A 21814-nucleotide genomic window follows, 5' to 3' on the forward strand; every position below is an offset into this window, starting at 1 on the left:
GTTCCAGCTGGCTGGAGACCTATAAGGTCAGACGTGATGCACATGGTCTTTCAAAGGACACTTCAACGACATGAGGAGGAGGAGAAATAAACAAGTTCCCTTTGAACTGGAGATAAATATATTACCGCCCAGACTTGCTGGCGTCCTTGTTTCACACTGATCTACACGTCTACAAATTCAGCACACATGTGCCTCATTACGAGTTAACCGGTCTAACAGGTGCCAGTAAAACTGCACTGATACCGTTTTCCGGACCAGCTAACTCCGAGTTATGTGGCAATGAGGTATGACCCGGTGGACCCAACGCCACCCGTTGCACATGGAAGTGGAAACACCGGCACCATTACCACATGGTGCCGGTGTTTCCACTGCACCCATTCCCATGGAGTGCTATGGGACTCCACAGGAGTGAGGAATAATGGAATGCCAGCTCCAGAGCTGGTAAATCCCTACGAATCAGGCGGCAGCCTGCCGGTTTTACCTGCACGGCTACCGCCGGACTCGTAATGAGGCCCATGGTCTCTGGGCACATCCTGAGAAACTGATAGAAAACCATAAACCATTTATCAACTCAGCCCTTCAGCGTGCCTTGCACTGGGTTTATTACTCGGTCACAACCAGATGGCTGGACTTCCCTGGACAATGAATGATATGATATGATATATTTTATTTTATCGCTCTCGTACACAAGTGTTCATAGCATGACAAGGCAAGGGAGGGGAACAAGGGAGAACAAGACAACAATTTTACTAGGCCCAGTGACATTGAGATCGTGCGAGTGCATGGGAAAGGGAAAGGGGGAAAAGTGAATGGAAGGGGGAGAGTGGAAAGTGCAGAGCAGAGGATAAACAGATAAATAATAATATATACAAATAAAATATATAATGGAGCAATAAACAGGGGTAGTGCAGCCAGCAAGTGGCAAGTGCTGTGTTTACGGCAGCAGAACTGGGTAAGTCTGATAAGTGCATAAAAAGAAGAAAATGGGGGGGATGGGGACTGTATGGGTACAGATAAAGTCCCCAGTGCAAGGGGTGGCCGGGAGGCAGTGCAGAAGGGTGGCAGGGTGAGCAGGTAACTGGGCCAAGGGGACGGAGGGCAGCCAGATGCACAGTGCCAAGAGAGAAAATATCGGCAAGGGAGAGGGGGAGCAAGGGCAGATGCAAAGAGGAAGGTCTTGAGGTGCTTCCGGAACCGGAGATGGTTCTCCTCAAGTTTTAGAGTGGCAGGGAGGCTGTTCCAGAGGGAGGCCCCGGCCGAAGACAGAGATCTACCCCCGGCTCGTTTCTTTGAGAAACTACTGACCCTGAGGGAGTTAGAGGTGGAGGAGCGAAGAGCTTGAGAGGGGAGGTATTTGCGGAGGGATAGCTGAAGGTATTTTGGACCCTGGCCCCAGAAAGCCTTGTGGACAAATCAGAGGGTTTGACATTTAATCAGTCCCATACTTAAAAAGATTGTATCTCCTTTCCACAATAGTACCAAGTTGTAAAACCTGAGCCTGCCTGTAGCTGACCATTTGACATTATCTCAGCTGCCTGCTGTCCTTCCTCAGCCTTCAAACTTGCTAAACCATTTTTCCCAGTCACACAGAGTTCATCTCGCCACTGTAGGCTCCTGGCGCTGCACAATCCCTAACTATGAGAGGACTTGTGGAATACAGATTTATATATTCACCATGTCCATGTGTACCCCAACTGTCCCAAACACATGTCCCTAAAGACCCCCATGTATGCAAGTATGTGCATGTATGTTCAAGACTACCAAATCCTCTTTACAGTGATTTCCCCATTGCAAATCTCCTATCTCGCTTGTGCATATGAAGCTACTTTCTGCCCAACTTTTAGGCGCTAAGTGGCATACCATACCTACATTGTTTATATTTTACATCAGCAGTTTTGACATAATCTAGCTGTGGGCGTGCAAATGTAAAATGTATCAGCTTAAACACAAAGTTACACCAAAAGTAACACATATTCTATTCTCATAACTACATTAGATACATGGTAAATTCTAACATCTCATCAACATTGCCGTTACCCCAGACACCAATATGGCGTGCGCAACATGAACCCCTCTTTCTCATTGGGGCCTTTATTGACCACCCAACAAAGCCGTGGTTCGATGCCGTTGAACCTCCAGACAACCGTGACATGTTACTATTAACAAATAACTTCCCTCTTGATTCATTAGAGCCCTAAAGACTGGTTGGATCACCTTTGCAATGTTATTCATCCAAGAAACACATGCTTTTAAAAGCATTGTAAATTTACTAACCTTACACCCCGATTTATTATCCAAAGTGATGCGCCGTGCAATCTTTGCTTATTATCTGCTCTTTTCCTAGATATGGGTTTTGTGTAGTTTTTTCTATTTAGTTATTTTGCACATGGTGTGTTTTATTAAAGTGTATCTATTTTTCATAGAACCTTGGCTGGACATTGCCTTTATTTTGGACTGTTATGCTTTGCTGTTTGGGTCGCTAGTGAATCACATTAACACCCTCTTAAGAGCATAGCCTTCCCTCTGCCCAAGTTATCACAAAAGGCGAAGGAGGTATATCTCTTAATTGTGCCTGTTTTACCTTTATGATTGTTTTGGCTCCTGGTTTGTAGCAGTGTGAGGGCTAAGTGGGCATTTTAGCCTCTACTCATTCTTGCACTTCTGCAGGGCAGAATCCCGTTCATCACAGTGCCATATACGCCACCTGAGTGACTTAATACATCGGTCAGGATGGTTTGCATGACCATAAACTGTTACATGATAGCACTTTGCAATATATGAGCATGGTGGGACCTAGTTCTGGACTCTTTATAAAGATTATTTGAACTTCATTTGGTTGATCCTGAACCTTCACTCTCTTCACTGCTATTTTTTTTTATAATATTCGTTTTATTCATACGTGTATACATGTATGAATGAAATCGTCCAACAGAACAATGTAACATGGTTGGCATGCTCTGTTTTATTTTTCTTTGCTGGTTTTACTTTTTAGGTCAATAATGCTAGCTAATGTTGTCTTTTGTATATCATTATTAGCAGATGTTTACCATATCCATGTTTTTGTTAATTATTCACACATTTTCCAACTGAAAAAATGCATCCACCAATGAAATGTGTAAAATTATGAGTAACACAGATCCCGAAATTGACAAAAAATTAATCAGAACCCATTAAAAATCGATGGCACCAAATGTTAATAAATAGATTTTATTTCTTGTGGAAACTATAGTTGACATGCAATTTCATCCAACAAGCAGCACAAATTGTTTTTCAGTAGTCGTCCATTATAAAGTGTTCAACATTCAAAAAGGTTTTAACACCATCACACCTTTCTTTTCTACATGGAAATACCTTCTGAAATGATTATCTTCTGGAAAGTGCTTGCTTAGTTGTGTGACTTCTGTTGTCATAGAAGACTTACAGACATGACATAAACAAGGGTGATGAATACTGGGGCACTGAGTTCCAAATACATACAAAACAAAGATTCTGCTTGTGACAGTACATCATCTACCTTCTCTTGTATGGAACTACATGAGCTTGGTATCTTAGAAGACATACGGCTCAAGACACACCCTGAATCCTATTAGAGAAACACATCTTAGTTACTCCTACCCTGACATTCATTGCATCACAACTGAAAGGAGATGTACACTTAAACAACTGGCACACACATTGTAACGGAATTGAGAGTCCTGACATGTTGCAATAAGATATAAAAAGAGAAATAAATAACATTAACTGTAACATAAATAACTGGTCAACATCTGGTAGTTCTTCAAGGCTGCTATTTCGTTTTGAGTCTATGGAATTTCTGACCATTAGGGTCAACAGCGCTTTTCATGCTTCATTACCCTATTGCTTTCTTTGCTATGGTACCTTGATTAAATAAAACAAAATAATCCATCTTTGTTGAAATTGGAATACTGCATATGTGTACAGTTTTCATAGTTATTTTCTGCTTTCAAAAGGGATACAAAAGTAGTAAAGAGATTGTTAAAACATTTGCCAAGTTACACCTTATACGCTGACTAACACAAATGTTACATAACTCCAAAGTACTGTAAATTATCAAAAGTAGTGTACAGAAAATTACAAATTTCTTTCAAAATACATTACGCTGATACTATTGCCAAAAGGTGTTCTGCCGAAAAAAGATCTCTGTGTAAATAAAAACGCTATTTAATAATTGCCTTCTGATCAAAATTCAAGAGAAACATCTTTGTGTGCCATCGCTTATCTATTTTTCGTTTGAACTTGAAGAGAGTTTGTATTCTGGTTTTCTTTTGCTTCCTGAACGAACTATAAAACATCTGCCAACAACTGTTGTGCTGTATAAGGCCTATACGATATATATTGATCTATATACGAAGATTTGCAAATGATCCTCAGAAAAGCTTCACTGTTTTTGACATCTGATGGGTGCCTCAGCCACTTGTGCGTCCATCCACTTTTTGGCCATGGTTCCATGTGTATATTGTGGTGGAATTAGTGATGCCTGTATTGCCTCATGAGTGGTATAATGCAAGAAGGAGGGCCCGCCATTTTCAAGAACGGCTGTCTCAATAGCTCTTGTGCAGTTGCTCTCTGTGATGGCTCCCTTACCAGCATCAAGTCCAAGAAGCCGCGCAGTATTGAGGATACCTGTAGTATCACATAAAGAAGGTAAAGAAAGAGATGTACAGTAATAGCATAACACAATGCAAAACATGAGAAATGAACACATACTAAACAATACTCTGCAGATAATCAACCTACTACCTTGAATTGCAGAAAACATACTGGCATCTTTAAAACTGTTTAAAGTGCTCTTACTATTTTATTCTTTGATTTATCGTTATCATTTTATTTTGGCTTGCACTTGGGCATCTTATCATAAGGTACTTTAATTTAATTTAATATGTCAATGTATTTAATGAATGGGTTAAAAGGATAATTTGTAAAGGACAAACCACAACCTTACATGCAGGTCGTTGCTGATCAACTGCAATAACAAACAACCAGTTTGAATTGTCAGTTCTTTCATAAATGTAAAGGAGCTTTTTCCTAGTCAGGATGAATGGTCTTCCAAATGCGTTTTTATACACATACAAATGAATGAAAGGGTGTGTGACGAATCTAACGATGTTGTCACTCCTTTCCAAGGGAAAGTCTCTCCTCATGTGGTCAGGGAAAAGCATAAACTACCAGATCTTGACCCTGAAGAAGACTATCTGAGGGAGGACCATATCAAGGAAGACAAACCTCATGGGAGTGGGATAGACTGGCTAGGTCAAACATGTTATCCTCCTTTTCCATTAAGACCTAACAACACTCCTTCACCTCCCCATTCTTGTATGGCATATTGTAGGGTGGATAAATAATCTCTGCTGCTTACTGGTCACCAACCTTATATGCATACTTCCCCCTTAAATGCTGAGACGAGAAAGAGAGATGGAGGAATGAAGATCACTAGATGCGGCAAGCCCACACTGTGTTCTAGTCGTTTGGAGAATGTTAACAGGTGCCGGGACATTCAAATGTAGAACACCTGAACAGAAAGAGTCAGCCCTCCCGACGCTGGTTGGGATATGGGAGGAAAGCTGCTGAGCGAAGGAGAAATCCAGGCGGAAACTGAGAAGCCGACGAGACAGGCTCCCAGGCAGATGGACAGTGGAGTAGACGGTGAGACACCGAAGCTGCCATAGAAGTCTGGTAAGCCCAGAGAAGGACATTGCAATACCAAAGCGTTTCAGAGTGGATGCTGCGTGCCGTTAGTAAAGAGCAAAAACCCACAGAAGGGAGCTGGGACATTTAGCACAGTTGGAGAAGGACCAGTGGTCCGACATATGAAAAATATAATTACCTGCATAGAGAAATGAGTGAATGCTAATAAAGAGTGTGAAACTGGTATTTGCACTCTAATATTGAGAGGAAACCTGCACCCAAGTAGCAAAATAAAACCTTGGCAGGCGAGTAGGCAGGGATTTGAGAAACGGGGGAAATGCTGAGAAAACAGGGGAAGAGCCCACTTTTTTTTAATTGTGGACCAAAAGGGAAGAACCATCACCCTTTCTGAAAAAGTTATAAGGGGGCCAGAGACAGACCTATAAAGTCTTGTGAAAACGGGGACAAACTCAAAGGAAGCACCATCCCATTTGGGATTCTGGAATATATGAGAATTGACACTTTGAATAACTAGAAAGAATCTAGGGGAAGGGAGGGCCCTCCTCTAGTGCAACTTTATTCATTTTTCTTTTCTGCACCTTAGGGAATTTATATTTGCAACCTTGGAAGGAAGCTGCAGGTGTTCAGCGAAGAGACATTCCCCATTTCACGTCATATTGAGTTTAGTGTGTGAGGGACCAGCTTAGGATTTTGGACACAGGACAGAGAACTATTTTTGCTTTAGACATCTTGACACAGATGTTCCTTAATTTTGTTGAGGCAGGGAAACCCATCTTAGAGTCAGGGATAGGTAGGATTTATCCAACCCCTCTTTTTCTTTTCATAATACAAGTCTTTGATAAACACTTAAGATGCCACTGTGTCTGAGTGCTACTCTTCGTCCCTCACAGGTGTAACAAGGCTTTCATTCACTAAACATATATATAAAGGAGTGGTACAGCTGTTAACATAGTCAGGTTCAACATGGGAATCGAAGTTGCCAAGGCATTGTTGCTTTGTTCCCTGGCAAGAGATTTTCGCACTAGGGATGAAATGATTACAGCACAATACAGGCAACATGAAGGAGGGTCAGAGAAGAAGAACAAGTTACTTTCTTACCTGGTAACGTTCTTTCGATGGGATGGTCCGACGACGTATTCCATATCTATGACATGTAATCACCACAGCTGTGCTGCTTCGGAAACTTTTTTCGGCATCTGCGTCCTGCGTCGATGACGTCGATGCGCCGTCGTCGAGGGCCTCCTCCGACGTCCGACGTCATCCGATGTGATAAGTAGGACGCACGACGCACGTAGCCTCAGTTGTAGTTTTTTCCCCCAGAACGTGTGACACTAGTCAACTGCCAGTCAGACACAAAGCCTTGCGGAACGTAAGCTGCAATCGCAAAAGAAATTCTGCAGCGGGGAAGGCAGGGCGGGAGCGATATGGAATACGTCGTCGGACCATCCCATCGAAAGAACGTTACCAGGTAAGAAAGTAACTTGTTCTTCGAGGGGATTGGGTCCTCCGACGTATTCCATATCTATGACAGACTCCCAAAGCAGTACCAGAGCAAGGAGGAGGGAAAGAATTTAGAATCAAAATTTAGAATAGCCAATCAAGTAGCAGAGCAAAGGACCGCCTTGCCAAAGGCCAGATCCTGTGCTCGGATGGAATCGAGGGAATAGTGACGTACAAATGTATGTACTGAAGCCCAGGTGGCTACATCACAGATGTTGCGAATAGGAACACCCCTCTGCAGGGCAGTAGACGCAGCCATACCCCTGGTAGAATGGGCCCGCAAGCCAGCCGGTGGGTCCTTACCCGCCAAGCGGTAGCACTCCGAGATTGCCAAAATAATCCAGCGAGACAAAGTCTGTTTCGTCACAGCTTGCCCCAAACGCTTTCCAGCGTAACCAATAAAGAGTTGATTGTCCACTCTGACCCGGGACATGCGTGAAACATAAAAGCTTAAAGCTCTCCTAGGATCAAGCCTATGGAGCCTCTCCTCTTCCTTACCAGGATGCGGAGGAGGATAGAATGCCGGAAGAACAACCTTCTGGGCCAAATCAAATTCCGTCACTACCTTCGGAAGAAAAGAAGGACGAACTCTAAGGACAACCCTGTCCTTGTGAAATACAGTGAAGGGTGGCTTAACTGAAAGAGCCTGTAACTCAATCACTCTGCGAGCGGAAGTAACCGCAACTAAAAACACAGTTTTCAGAGTTAACAGCCTCAAAGGGCAAGAATGTAAAGGCTCAAACGGAGCACCCATAAGAAACTTAAGAACAAGGTTTAAATCCCAACCGGGCACCAGGAAAGGTGACGGAGGGAACACATTAGTGAGCCCTTTCAGAAACTGTGAAATTAAAGGGATTTTAAAGTAAGAACACTCTTCAGACGAGCGCTTAAAGATGGACAGCGCCGCTAGGTAACCTTTAATGGTACCCACTTGCAAGCCCCTGTGGGCCAAAGAAAGTAAAAAGGACAGAACCATGGGGATGTCACATGCAAAAGGATCCACATTCTGAACTCTGCACCAGTCGCAGAACTTACGCCAATGGCAACGGTACAGAGACTTTGTAGCTGGCCTTCCGGCCGAAAGCAACACCTCCATCACGTCTTCAGGGAGGTCCCAATCCCTATACCTCAACCTTTCAGAAGCCGAGCGTGAAGGTTGAGGGATCTGACCCCTGGATGGAGAACCTGACCCCCCCTCCAGTGAGAGCAGATCGTCTCGGTAGGGAAGACGACGCGGAGGGCAGATGGACAAGTCGAGAAGGACCGGGTACCACGTCCTCCGAGCCCACGCCGGAGCAATGAGGATCATCTGGGAACCGAACTTCCGTAACCTCTGCAGCACTTGCGGGATGACGGGGACTGGAGGAAACGCATACAGCAGCGGGAATGACCACTCCACCACGAACGCGTCTCCTAAGGCTCCTTTTGGAGGAAATTCCCGCGAGCAAAACCTTTCGCACTTCCGGTTGACACTGGAGGCGAAGAGATCCACTTGAGGGGTCCCCCAAAGGGCGAAGATCTCCAGGAGAATTTCCTGAGCCAACTCCCACTCGTGAGAGATCGTGCTCTGCCTGCTCAGAGCGTCCGCCGTCACGTTTTCGTCTCCGGCCAGATGAACTGCTGAGATCGAAACTTCCTGCTGGATGGCCCAGAACTCGAGCTGCATCGCCTCCCTGCACAGAGGAAGTGACCCTGCCCCCCCCTTTTTGTTGAGGTAGTGCATGGCCACTGTGTTGTCCGTAAGGATAAGGACACTCTTTCCTCGCACAGTCGGCAGAAAAGCCTTCAGGGCTAGCCTGACGGCCCTCAGCTCCAACAGATTGATATGGAGTCTGGACTCCGACGGAGACCAACGACCGCTGACTGTCAGCCCGTTGGCATGAGCTCCCAAACCCGTGAGGGATGCATCCGTCACGATCGTCACCTCCGCCCAGGGAAGCCAAAATGGAGCCCCCTTCATCAAGTTGCCTTCAACGGCCCACCACAGAAGGTCCCGGGCGACCGAGGGCGGCACCTGAACCGGGTCCGACATCCTGCCGGAGGACTGCGACCATTGCGTCTTGAGCGCCCACTGCAAAGCTCTCATCCGCAGGCGAGCCTCTGGCACCAGATGAATGCTGGATGCCATGAGGCCGAGCAACCTCAAGAACTCGAACGCTGGGAGCGTCTGGGCATGCTGAAACTTGTGCACCATCTGCTGAATGTGAAGAGCCCTCACCTGGGGAGGAAAACACTACCCCAGGGAAGTGTCGAGCACTGCTCCGATGTACTGGAGCCGATGTGTTGGTGTCAAATGGGACTTCTTTAAATTGAGGGAGAAGCCCAGCCTGTGAAGGGAGTGGCAGGTGACGGACAGATGATCCAGGACTTGCTCGGGAGAGCTCCCCCTGATCAACCAATCGTCCAGGTAGGGGTAGACGTGAATCCCCCCTTGCCTGAGATGCGCTGCCACCACCACCATGAGCTTGGTGAAAACCCTCGGGGCGGAGGTCAATCCGAACGGCAGGACCCGAAACAAAGTGCGAGTCGCCAACCGCGAACCTCAGGTACTTCTTGTGCTTGGGATGGATCGGCACATGGAAGTAAGCATCCTTGAGGTCGAGTGTCACCAACCAGTCCTGAAGCTGAAGGGCCTGGAGGACTTGAGAGAGAGTAACCATCTTGAACTTGTCCTTCCTGAGGAGTTTGTTCAAACCGCGCAAGTCCATGATGGGTCTCAATCCCCCGTCTTTCTTTGAAATCAAAAAATAAGGGGAATACCATCCCTTGTTCCTCTCCGCTACAGGCACCAGTTCTATGGCGCCTTTCTCCAGCAGGGCTTGAATTTCCTGCGCAAGGAGCGGATCCGGACTCTGCAAAGAGAGGTTCCCCGGTGGATTGTCGCGAGGCCTGTGCCGAAAGGGAAGGCAGTAGCCGTGGGTTATGATCTCCAGAACCCACACATCTGAAGTAATGGCTTGCCACTCTACAAGATGCTGCGCCAGCCTTCCCCCAACCGGCGAACCATGGGACATGGCCTCATGACTGAATGGGAGCGGCTGCGTCGTTACCTGAGGGCAGAGAGGCAACTGCCCGAGCGGCCTTGGCACCACGGGTACCCTGTCGTCCACCTCTGGTACCCCTGTGTTGGCCTCTTTGACTGCCAGCTCCTCTCCCTTTACTGAAGGAGTAATAGCGAAAGGAACCACCTCTCCACTGCTGTCTCCTAGGACGAAAAGGCGGAGGTTGGCGAACTGCAGCGCCCAACGACTTCGCTGCAGCTTTTGAGGTCTGCAACCTCTCAAGGCTCTCGTCAGCCTTGCTGCCAAAAAGGTGTTCACCGTCAAAGGGCATGTTGAGGAACCGGGACTGCACATCAGGAGCAAACCCCGACTTCCGCAACCAGGCAAACCTGCGTATTACGGTGCTCGCCGCCATGGACCTACTGACGCATTCAGCTAAGTCCAAACCCGACTGAACGGACTCACACATGGCATCCTTACCATCCTGGACCATAGCAAGGAAACCATCCCGTTCGTCCCCTTTGGGAATATGTTCAGCCGCTAATGCAACACAGTTCCACAGAGTGTGTGTGAAACGAGACAAGGCACAAATGGAGTTGGCCGCCTGAAGCGCCATACCACCAGAAGAAAACACTTTCTTCGCCCAGCCATCAAAACGTTTGTCGTCCCTATCAGGAGGGATGGTAGGGTACAACGCCTGCTTTGCCGGGGCCGTGGCCGCCTGCACCACCAAACTCTCCGGAGTGGGGTGCCTGGTCAAGTAGCAGGGGTCGCTACTGGCTGGAAGGTATTTTCGCGACAAGGATCTGCCCACCGCCGGGAGACTCTCCGGAGCAGTCCAAGCCGCCGCCACCCATCTCTGTAAAGCCATATGGAATGGCAGTACCGGATCAGTTGGGGGACCAACATCAAGGATGTCCGTCAGATCATCCTGCACAAACTTCCCTGGGGGAGCAGACCATCCCAAGTACTCAGAAACCCTACCCATAAGGCGCCGGTACGAGGAATCGGCATGAGAGCCAGGCTCAGGCCTACAAAACTCCACCTCCGGAGAGGTGTCCAGTCCACTGGCATCATGCAGTGACTGTCTCAAATCGTCAAACTGACTATGGCCCGAGACAATGTCATCTGGAACCTGACTAGGAACCAGGCCATCAGAATCCTCATCCGCCTCTGAAATATAGTCCAGGTGGCGAAAAGAAGGCACCCGAGAGTGCTTGCTCTTAACCAGAGCCTTCCTAGGGGGTTCTCCCGTGCCACGGGGTAGCTCCGACACGAAAGGCGGTAATGGCGTCGAGCGAATCGGCGCCGGCGTCGAGAGAACCGGCATCGGCGCCGAGAGGATCGGCGTCGAGGAAATCGGCGTCGACGTCAGATGCAGCGCCTCCAGCATCGGCGGCGTCGACACAGCCCTCGAAGCCGGAGCCCCGAGCGTGTCCCTCGACGACCTGAGCGTTGACGGCTTCGACGACTTCCTCGGAGCCGGAGCCTCGAGAAAGCCTGTCGAAGCTCTCGACGCCTCAGACGTCGATGTCTTCCTCGAAGACCTCACAGGTGCACGCGGTCTCGAACTCGTCAAGGACCGGGACCTGGAACGGGTACGTCGAGAACGAGTCTCCTTGTCCGAACGGGACCTCTCCCGTGACTCGTGCCGAACACTCTTGCGAGCGGTGTCTCTCGACCTCTCACGACCGACCCCACTCGGGGGCGCGGACGGCTTAGTACCCTGCGACTCAAGAATCGCCAGCATTTTCTTCCCGTAGGAAGCCCATTCCTCCGGCGTCGCACAGCTGGTGGGGTAAGCGACGTGCCGGGCAGAGTCCTCCGAAGAGGACCTGGAAGACGACCGGTGTCGGCGCTTCCGAGAATGCCTCGAAGAGGCTGAGGAGTGGCGAGACCGACTCCTAGAAGGAGACCCATGAGACTTCCGACGATGACGTGGAGAGTCACCCCTCGAATCATCCATCGAAAGCCCCGCAGTCTTCGACTTCCTGGGCTTGGACACCCGACCTACCGACAACTTCTTCTCACGTTCGCGTAAGGCTTTGGACGTGAGCGACTGGCAGTCGATACAGTCATCCGTGTCGTGGGCCTCCCCGAGGCACCAGAGGCAGGCGTCGTGCGAGTCCGTCACTGACATCTTGGACCCACACTCGCCGCACTTCTTGAAACCCGGACGCGGGGTCGAAGACGAAGTAGAAGACATCTTCACACAAAGGATTTTCACAAAACGAACAGGTTTGAAGAACCGAGAAGAACAGAACTCCAAAGAGTCAAGGCGTTAACCGAGATTCACGAAGCAACACGTTCGCGGAAAAAACGGAACTGAGGCTATGGGTGTCGTGCGTCCTACTTATCACATCGGATGACGTCGGAGGAGGCCCTCGACGACGGTGCATCGACGTCATCGACGCAGGACGCAGACGCCGAAAAAAGTTTCCGAAGCAGCACAGCTGTGGTGATTACATGTCATAGATATGGAATACGTCAGAGGACCCAATCCCCTCGAAAACAAACATTCAAGATGATGGGCAGGCCAGATATACCCGTGGTCAGAGCAATTAACTCAAAGCAATCCCAAGTACACTCACGGAGAACAATCAGAGGAGGGTGGAATTGTAACAAAGAAAAAAGGGAATACCCAGGAGAAGGTAGCACCCAGAGAAGGAGGTTGTTTTGAGGTAACAATAGCAGATAGTTACGCCAGAGAAGACAAGGGGCTAGCAAATCAGGAGGTAGAGGCTGAGACAAAATTATCAGATGGAGCATGGAGGACCGAGGTGAAGAGAGAGAAGACAGCATGAGCAGACAGTTCTGGCAGGCGCAGTCGGGCCTATGTAGAACCAGACAGTGAAATGACGAATGAGAGGGGGTCAAGAAAATGATTGTGAGATGAGCGAGGTGGGACAAAAGAAACTAGGAGGAAGCACAGGCACAGCCAGACCCCAAAAACTCCTCTTTAGCTCTCCCTGCCGGATACATAAAGTAACTAGTCTGCTCAGTAGACTTTACAACATGGGTTCCTGGAAATCTTGAATGTAGTTTAAAACTACAAAAAAGGTTTGGGTCACCCTAAAACATTTACCATCAGTAAGGGGTCAGGTAACCCCTTTTTGAATGATATTACCTGGAACAATTTCTTCATAGGTCTGGAATGCCAGCAAACCTGCACCTTGTGAAAGTGAAATCGACAACTGGAAGGTCTCTGAAGAAAATAGATGCAATCCAGTTGAAAGGAGAATCATCCTGAACTGGGTATTTGGGAGGTCCTGTTTTCATTTGAATTGCCCAATTGTTGTAACATATTCCCTACCAAAATGTGTAAACCACAAGATATAGTCTTGGCGTTGGTCTTGGTCTGAGGCAGAACCCTGTGACAGATGATGTCAGAAGGTGGACCTATAGATAGACTGGCTATCCAATGAAGTAAGCCAACACCAAGACCTTACACTCAGGGCAGGGATCCCCACCTTCCCACCTTAACAGAAGCAGAAATGTGTTCGCTATGTTTTACCCACTTGGCAAGGAAATCAAAAGGAGCAGGAGACACCCACCATCCAAGGTAGGGGACATTAAAACCAGACAAGCGGTTAGTCCAGTCATACAGTCTTGGGCTCCTTCTTGGTCCCAGGCAGAACCCAATGACACTAGCCTCTGTGCCTCTTGAGGTTCATCTACTTTTTCTGTGTACTGTCACATGGATTCCATAGAATGACAAAAGGACCAGACAAGAGACTGTGCTTAGAAGGGGTTTTTATGAGTAAGCATGCACAAGTTGGGGTGAAAGGTAAAATATTTGCAGGGTCAGAACTGAACTAAAAAAGTCAGCATGGTTAATCAACTGAGTGGAACTAGTGCTGTGGGACAGGATAACAAAAGAAAATGTCTCCTTAACTTCTTTCAGTTCTCAATAAATCAGGGCAGGGCCACTCTTGGCCACCTACCACCCAAACAAGTAAGCTTCAGGGTCTCTCGAATCCTTCTCTTAGGATGTTTCATTCCAGGTTTTAAGGATCTCCCTAAACATATTCTAGTCCATCTGATTGCATGATTCGAAGAGTTTAAGCAACACTAGTCAGTTTCTTTGGAGGTTTTTCAAAGGGTTCTCAACTGTCTTCCTTTATGATGTGGAACCTCCACTAAGGTCGAATATTCTGACTGGAGCATGCTGGGGAGTTCTGTACATAGTGTAGTGATGGAGCGGGTCAGTTAACACAAAGCTGCCCGAAATTCTTGATGGGTTTTCACTAAGCTCTCACCTTCCCCATCACTCGCATGGTCCCCAACATGTAGTCCAGTCCCTCTTTCCCCCTTGCGTCTCACCTCCAGTCTTGTTTCTACAAAGATTGGCATTGGACATTTCTCTCTCTCTCTCTCTCTCTCTCTCTATCTCCATTTTGTTCTTCCCCTGCATTTCAGTGGATGAACAATTTACTTACCTCTTAGTAATGTTCTTTCTCATAGAGGAGCCACCACAGATTTCTCTTCTATGATATCTATCCCGCAGTCTAGCTTATCTTTGGTACATTTGTTGCCACCAGTGGGCTCAGCACAACTCTGCCTGATGCCTCTATGCACGCTGCACCAGACATGAGGTCAGGGGCAGTGTACATAGCAGCGCTGAGCTCCATGACCTAAATTCCACACTTTGACATTGATGACCACAGAACCAAAGGTGTACTAGCTGTCAAGTGGGGCAGGCGACAAGGGCGGTGAGGAATCAGCGGGAGGAACATTCATCAGAAAGAACATTATCAAGAGGTAGGTAATTTATTCTTCGACTCCCATATCAGTACTTTGATCTGGAGGAGGCAGGAGAGCAAGAACACCACCTATACCAGAAAGGAGGATCGCTCTACCAAAGCAAGCCTCCTTATCCAACTGGGAATCCAAGCAGTAATCTTATTCAAATGTGTGCAGCGAAGCCCACCTAGCTGCTATGTCCAGAATATTGACTCCATGTTGCAGAGCCAAGGTGGCAGCCAGTCCTCTGGTCTAATGAGCCCTGAGATCATGAGGCACATCCTAGCCAGACAGATCAGAACATTACTAAATGTAGAGAATGATCTTCCTTGACAGGGTCTGTTTGGTCACATGCCTGGTAGCAGAGCACAAGCATTACCGACATAAAGGTTTAAGTTACTTAGCTGTAACTATTGTTCTCCAGTATGGGTCTGGCATGAAGTCACATGCTCATGAATATTCCCCGTCGTCAGGCTGGGAATCCTCGGTAAAAGAAAAAGCAGTTTCACTTTCACTTAAAAACGATCTTTCTCCTCTAAACCAATCACTGTCCTCTGGGTCATACTGCACCCATCCAATGACAGTCCTCTCCCTAAGCACCACCTCTGGCCGCCATCTTCAGATTTGGTAAACATGTAAAGCGGCAGTATGATCAAGGTGAGCGGCAGAGGGGCTGGAGGGAGGGATCGCATTTGAATCCATGCGAGACCCATGCTGGAGAATAGTTACAGGTAATTAACTTAAACCTTCTCCAGCATGGGGTCAGGCATGGATTCACATGCTCATGAATAACGATACACAGCAGTACACATTGCACAACCACGGGAGGTGGCAAGGCTCAACAGAAGCAATTAACACTGGAACAGACTCGTTATGTTATTGTTATGTTAGTATATTTATAACGTGCCAACGCCCGAGGGCATCCAGGCGCCGAAAGACAGGACATAAGGGGGGCATGAAGAAATGGCAGCAGTATTATTCAGGAATAAGGCAGTTTTCATCTGTTTTCTGAAAATCGTCAGCATAGTTGCAGAAAAACAGATCTAAGGACTCCAGATGCATGCATAGTGGGATAATATACATTTTAAACAACAAAGGAGAAAGAAAGGACCCTGAGACACACCACAAGTGATGGTTTCTACTTCGGACGCACTGTCACCCCAATGTACTCGCGAACATCGGCCCTCAAGAAATGGCTTAAGCCAATTTATTGCTTCCATGGAGAGGCCCCCCACGGTAGCCATCCGGTTCAGGAGAATTCCATGATCTAGCAAGTCAAAGGCTTCTGATAGATCCAACAGCATCAGCATCCCTGACTTGCTGTGTTCCAACTTAGTGAGCATAAGAGTCTGCAAGTCAAGCAGCGCGCTTTCAGTGCAGTGGAAGCTCCGGAAACCAGATTGTTTTTTTTTTAGTAGGATACCAGCTCCCAGGACATAAGACTGAAGCTGTAGAGTGGCACCTTATCAATTAACTTAAGAAAAAAGAGGGTGTTTGTGATGGGCATAAGGTTAGCCGCATCATTAGGTTCTAAACCCACCTTTTTTAATAGTGGGGTTACTGCAACACTTTTTATGGATTGTGGGATAAGGCTGGTTCGAAATGAAGCATTTACGAACCTGCAGAGGAATGGGGCGAAGAGGTCCTTATGCTCTAATATATTTTTAGATGGAAATAATTCTCCAGGGCAATTAGTGGGATGCATAGTTTTGTGGAAATCAAGTATCTCTTCTGTGGTTAAGTCTTTGAACCTGAAACCAGTGAGAGGTTCCAGCTGGGTTTGGGTTTTTTGTTCCAGGTGTGAGGGGCCCGTTTGGACATTAACAAGATCCTCTTTCTTCATAGTCTTATTACGAAACGCTGTGGTGGCTAAAGGGGGGAAACCATCATGGCAGATTCCTCCATGATCTTTTTTTGAGCCTTTTTCAATTTATCAGCAAAAGATTTCTGTACTCTATTACAGTCTTCATTAGTAGGTTTAAGGGAGGTACTTGTAACTGCAGGTTTTTCCCAAGAGCTGAATAATCGAAAGAGCTCCTTCGTTTGATCCCTGGCATGGTTAATGTGATTGTTATAGAAACTACTTTTAGCCTGTAAAATCTTAGCCTTATATTCTTTGTCTTGTTTCCAGGCTGTCAAATTGTCCAAAGAATTCTCTCTCAACCAAACATGCTCCGCCTGCCTTTTATTAGCTTTAAGTTCCGCTAAGGCTGGGGAAAACAATTTCTGGAGGTTTGGCAAATCTCTGACAGTTCTGGCTTTTAATGGGGCAATCTGGTCTAACATACCTATGATTTCTTCATTGTAGGTGTTAATCAAAATCTCAGGACCATCGCGTCATTTATTTTGATCATCAAACCCTTCAAATATTCAGCCAGAATACGGGTGGTGATGGCCTTACAATTCCTATTTAATATTTTACATGCAGATTCATGCACTCTTTGTAGAGCGGCTCAGAGCTTCATTTGACATGAAACAATGAGGTGATCCGACCAAATACAAGGGGTAGTGGTAAAATTCTCAATCAGTATGTTACCACTACCAACCCAGTCAAGGGTATGACCTTTAATGTGCGTCGGTTCCAAGTTATGGACTGCTTTTCTATCCTTGATATCTCCTTTCCAGAGATTGAAATCTCCCAGTATGACCAACGCAAATTTAATTGTTAACGTGGGTACAACAATATTAACAAAGTCCTCGTTAAACTTAGGGGATTCCCCTGGTGGCCGATAAAGCAACACCAGGTATATGATGTGGTTAAAATTAGGTATCAATTTAATATGCACACTATCACAACCTTCGCATTCAATCTTGGTCTCATAGAGGCCAAGCTCCTTTTAATATACGATAGCCACACGCCCTCCCAAGCCCCCCTCTCGTGTTTCCCAAAAAACACATAACCAGGGGGGCGGGGGTCACTTGTTCGATGTTGGGGCTATGCACCTCAGTGAGCCAGGTCTCTGTGATTCACATGATGTCCACGCTGTGTGCAAGGATGTAATCGTGGACATCTATCATGTGTCTCACCAGAGACCGGGTATGCAGTAAGGCCACTAAGGTTTGCAGGAAAAGACCCCTTTCCCAATATAACATTGGGCATATGGGTGTCTTTCGTTGGAGCACCAGTATCTACTAAGATAGGGGTTCTCACCTTATCTATACTGGTCGACTTGATAACAATTGGAGTGGACACTGCACTGATCTCTGTGGTAACACCGGGGGTGTCGGAAGTAACGATCAGGTGTTCAACAGCTTGAGACATCTTAAGAGCTTCCTCCATATGTATGGTGCGGGCAATAGACTCCTTTCTGGCCTTGGCTATAAGCTCCAGAACATCGGCAATAGCCATCTAGGGGAGTCGCAACACTAGACCACGTCTGCACGTCCGCGCACAGACTTGCACAGACTCGCTTGTTCCATGTGCGCCAGCGTGAAAAGGTTGTGCAGCACTGCCGGGCCGACTCTGGACTCCTCTCTGGAATTCCTGTCGATGCAGTAGAACTTCGTGAAGGTATGCGTGGACCTCCACATTGAAGCTCTGCAGATGTCGAGAAGGTGTACACCAGAAAGGAACGCCCTTGTCTCAGCAATCACTCTGGTGGAGTGGGTTCTCGGACGGCCCGGCAGAGCCGGTTCACCAGCCGATGACAGTACATGATGCATCCGGAGAGCCATTATGAGATGGAAGCCTTGGACAAAGCCTTCCCATAGTTCACAGGTCCAAAGTTCACAAACAATTGAGAAGTCTTCTGAAAACTCTTCATGAGTGGCACGTAGAATTGCAAGGCACAAGCAACGCCCAGCGAATGCGAGGCCCTCTCCGCCAGCGACAAAGAGTTCGGGAAGAAAACAGGCAACACCAAAGGCATGTTTATGGTGGAATTCCAACGGAACCTTTGGCATAAAAGAGTGCTGTATACGCAGTACCACCCTTGATTTATGGAAAGTCAGATATGGCTGCTTGTAGGATAGGGCCTGGATCTCACCAACACGTCTGGCTGAGGTGATGGCCACAAGGAATGCCGTCTTCCACTAGAGAAACTTGAATGGGGCTTGATGTATAGGTTCGAAAGGTGACCCCATGAGCCTTGTCAGAACCACATTGAGTTCCCATGCAGGGGCAGGTGCTTTCACCAGCGGGAAAGACCGGAAAAGTCCCCTGAGGAACTCCTTGATGTGTCTGTGGCACCACAGTGAAGATCTTGCCAGGGATCTGGTGTAGCAGGAGATGGACGCCAGGTGTAACTTGATGGATGCGTGAGCCAGCACAGCTTTTGCCAAGGACAGCAATTATGGAAAAATCTGTGGAGCCTTGACCCTCAGAGGGGTCATCTTCTGCTACCAGCACCTCGTAGCAGAATGCTTCCACTTATGGCCGTAGGACTTTAGAGTGGAAGACACCCTGGATTTGGCAAGGACCTCTGTGCAGTCTGCTGGCAACTCATAACCTCCAAACTCTAAGGCTGCAGGAGCCATGCCTTCAGGTTCGGAGATCCTGGGTTGTGAAGGACTGCGCCTCCCTCCCTGGTGAGCAGATCCGGAAGTACTAGCAACTTGACTGTAGCCGACACGGACAGGCTGAGTAGGTCCAGATACCAAATCTGCATCGGGTACGCCGGGGCGATAAGTATCATCTTGCACCGACACTGTCTGAGTGTGTTGATCACAGATATCAGGAGAGGAAATGGCGGGAAAATCGTACAGAAGCAGACCTTCCCACGGGAAAGAGAATGCGTCCCCCATGCTCCTGTGTTGGTGGAACCTACTGGTGAACTTCTGGCATTTTGAGTTCTTTGCTGTGGCAAAAAGATTGATCAGATGTCTGCCCTATTTGATGAACAGACGGTCCACCTGATCCTGATGAATTTCCCACTCATGGCATAAGAGTAGCTCCCTCCTGAGGGAGTCGGCGATGGTTTTCTTGACGCCTGCCAGGTGAAACGGGATGGGGAACATCCCCTGACCGATGGCCCAATGCCACAATTCTCGAGCTTCCTTGGAAAGTGCCGGGGATTGAGTGCCCTCTTGTTTCCTGATGTAGAACATGGTGGTGGTGTTGTCCAAGTAGATCTTCACCACCTTGCCTGGTACCTTGAGACGGTAGGAAAGACTTGAGGGCCCAGAACACTGCCCGTAACTCCAGGATGTTGATGTGCAGATCCTTCTCCTCTGGAAGTCACAAACCTCTGGGTTTCAGACGTCCATTGTGAGCTCCCCAACCTTCCAGCGAGGCATCCGTGGTGACCGCCTCCTGGTATGGCAGAACTTGAAATCCCATCCCTTGGGCGATGTGGGAGCGTACCCCCCACCACTCTAATGCCAGCCAGAACTCCTCATTGAGGGGGATCTTGTGCGCAGAATTCCTGGAAACTTGTATTCAACATGCATCCAAGAAGTCCTGTAGGGGTTGCATCTGCAACTAGCAGAGACGGAAGAGGTAGATACAGGATGACATCATGCCTAGCAAAGACTTGATGGCCCATAACCGTGGCCGTCTTCACCCACAACAGCTGCTGTACTTTCCCCTGAATGGCTGCTAGACTTTACTCGAGTGGGTTGCCAGCCAAGTCACTGTGTTGAGTCTGGTGCCAAGGAACAGTGCGTTCTGTGATGGCGTAAAACAAGACTTTGGATAGTTCACGGAGAACCCCAGCTCTGTCAGTAGTCGGACGGTCGCCTTCATGTGCCAGGTCCCGGGGATTGGGTTCGTACCAGCCAATCGTCCCGGTACGGGTATACGTTTACGCCCTGCAGACGCAGGTGGGTCGCCACTGAGGCCAGGCATTTGGTGAACACCCATCGTGCCAACTTTAGGCCGAGAGTTAAGGCTTTGAACTGGTAATGTTGGTCTTGAACCACAAACTGAAGGAATTTCCGATGTTTCCGGTATATGGGGACGTGGAAGTACGCATCCTCTATATCCAACGACGTCAAGAAATCCCCTTCCTCCAGCTGGCCGAGCACGTGTTGCAATGTGACCATCCTGAATTTTTGGGATTTCAAGTACTTGTTTAGACGGCACAGGTCCAGGAAGGGTCGCAATCACCCCCCCCGTCTTCTTTCTGACCAGAAAGTATCTGGAATAGACTCCAGAGCCCTAGAGTTGTTGGGGAACTAGCTCTATGGCCCCTTTCCGTAACATGGATCATACTTCTTCCAGGAGCTGAGGGATGTGCTGCTCCTGAGGGGGAACCAGCGGAATACGAGGGCAACTATGTTGGAACTCCAAGGTGTACCCCTGGGCGAGAGTGTCCAGCACCCATCTGCCAGTGGTGATCTTCTTCCACTCACTGACGAACCTTGTCAGCCGGCCTCCCACCGGGGTACACGAGCCACTGAAGCGACCTGATGTACAACCAGGCCTCTGGCACTTCAAGAATGCAGGAGGACATAAGACCCATCAAGCACAGGAAAGCAGAGGCCGGAACTCTCTCCTGTGATTGTAGGACACAAACATCTTGGTGATGTCAGCAACGTGGTCCTTGCGCGGTAAGGCCCGACCCAGGCCATTGCCAAGACTACCCCGATAAATTGGATGGACTGAGACAGCGAAACCTGAGACTTCATGAAGTTCAGGTAGAAGCCTAAGCTGTGCAACAGGCTACAAATGCAGAACAAGTGGTCTGACATCTGGTCTGGGGAGAACTCAAAAGAGCCAGTAGTCCAGGTAGGGTAAGACATGAATGACTTCTCTTCTGAGGTGAGTTGTCACCACTGCCAGCAGATTGATGAAGACACTTGCCGAACACAGATCAAATGGTAAGACCTTGAACTGATAGTGGCAATATCCTACTACTCAGATACTTCCTGTGCTTTCTGTGAATGGGCACATGGGAGCAGGCATCCTGGAGAGCCAGCGAGACTAGCCAGTCCTGCACGTCGTGGTCTTGTAGGCTCTGAGC

The 21814-nt window shown here is 48.0% G+C and overlaps 1 protein-coding gene across 2 annotated transcripts in view; it reads right to left on the reverse strand.

The window, feature by feature from the left end:
- Positions 1-3191: 3191 nt before the first annotated feature.
- The window catches only part of PAK5 (p21 (RAC1) activated kinase 5), a 1510924-nt gene continuing 1492301 nt past the window's right edge, over positions 3192-21814 (reverse strand). The window contains exon 9 of one of the 2 annotated variants that reach the window (XM_069608301.1): positions 3192-4644. In XM_069608301.1, the coding sequence (XP_069464402.1) occupies positions 4489-4644 (156 nt within the window). In that variant the 3' untranslated portion in view covers positions 3192-4488. The remainder of the gene's footprint in view (positions 4645-21814) is intronic. The other variant, XM_069608302.1, reaches the window with a different exon arrangement.

This window comes from Ambystoma mexicanum, chromosome 4q, assembly GCF_040938575.1.
Source record: "Ambystoma mexicanum isolate Mex_15411 chromosome 4q, UKY_AmexF1_1, whole genome shotgun sequence".
NCBI classification, from domain to species: Eukaryota; Metazoa; Chordata; class Amphibia; order Caudata; family Ambystomatidae; genus Ambystoma; species Ambystoma mexicanum.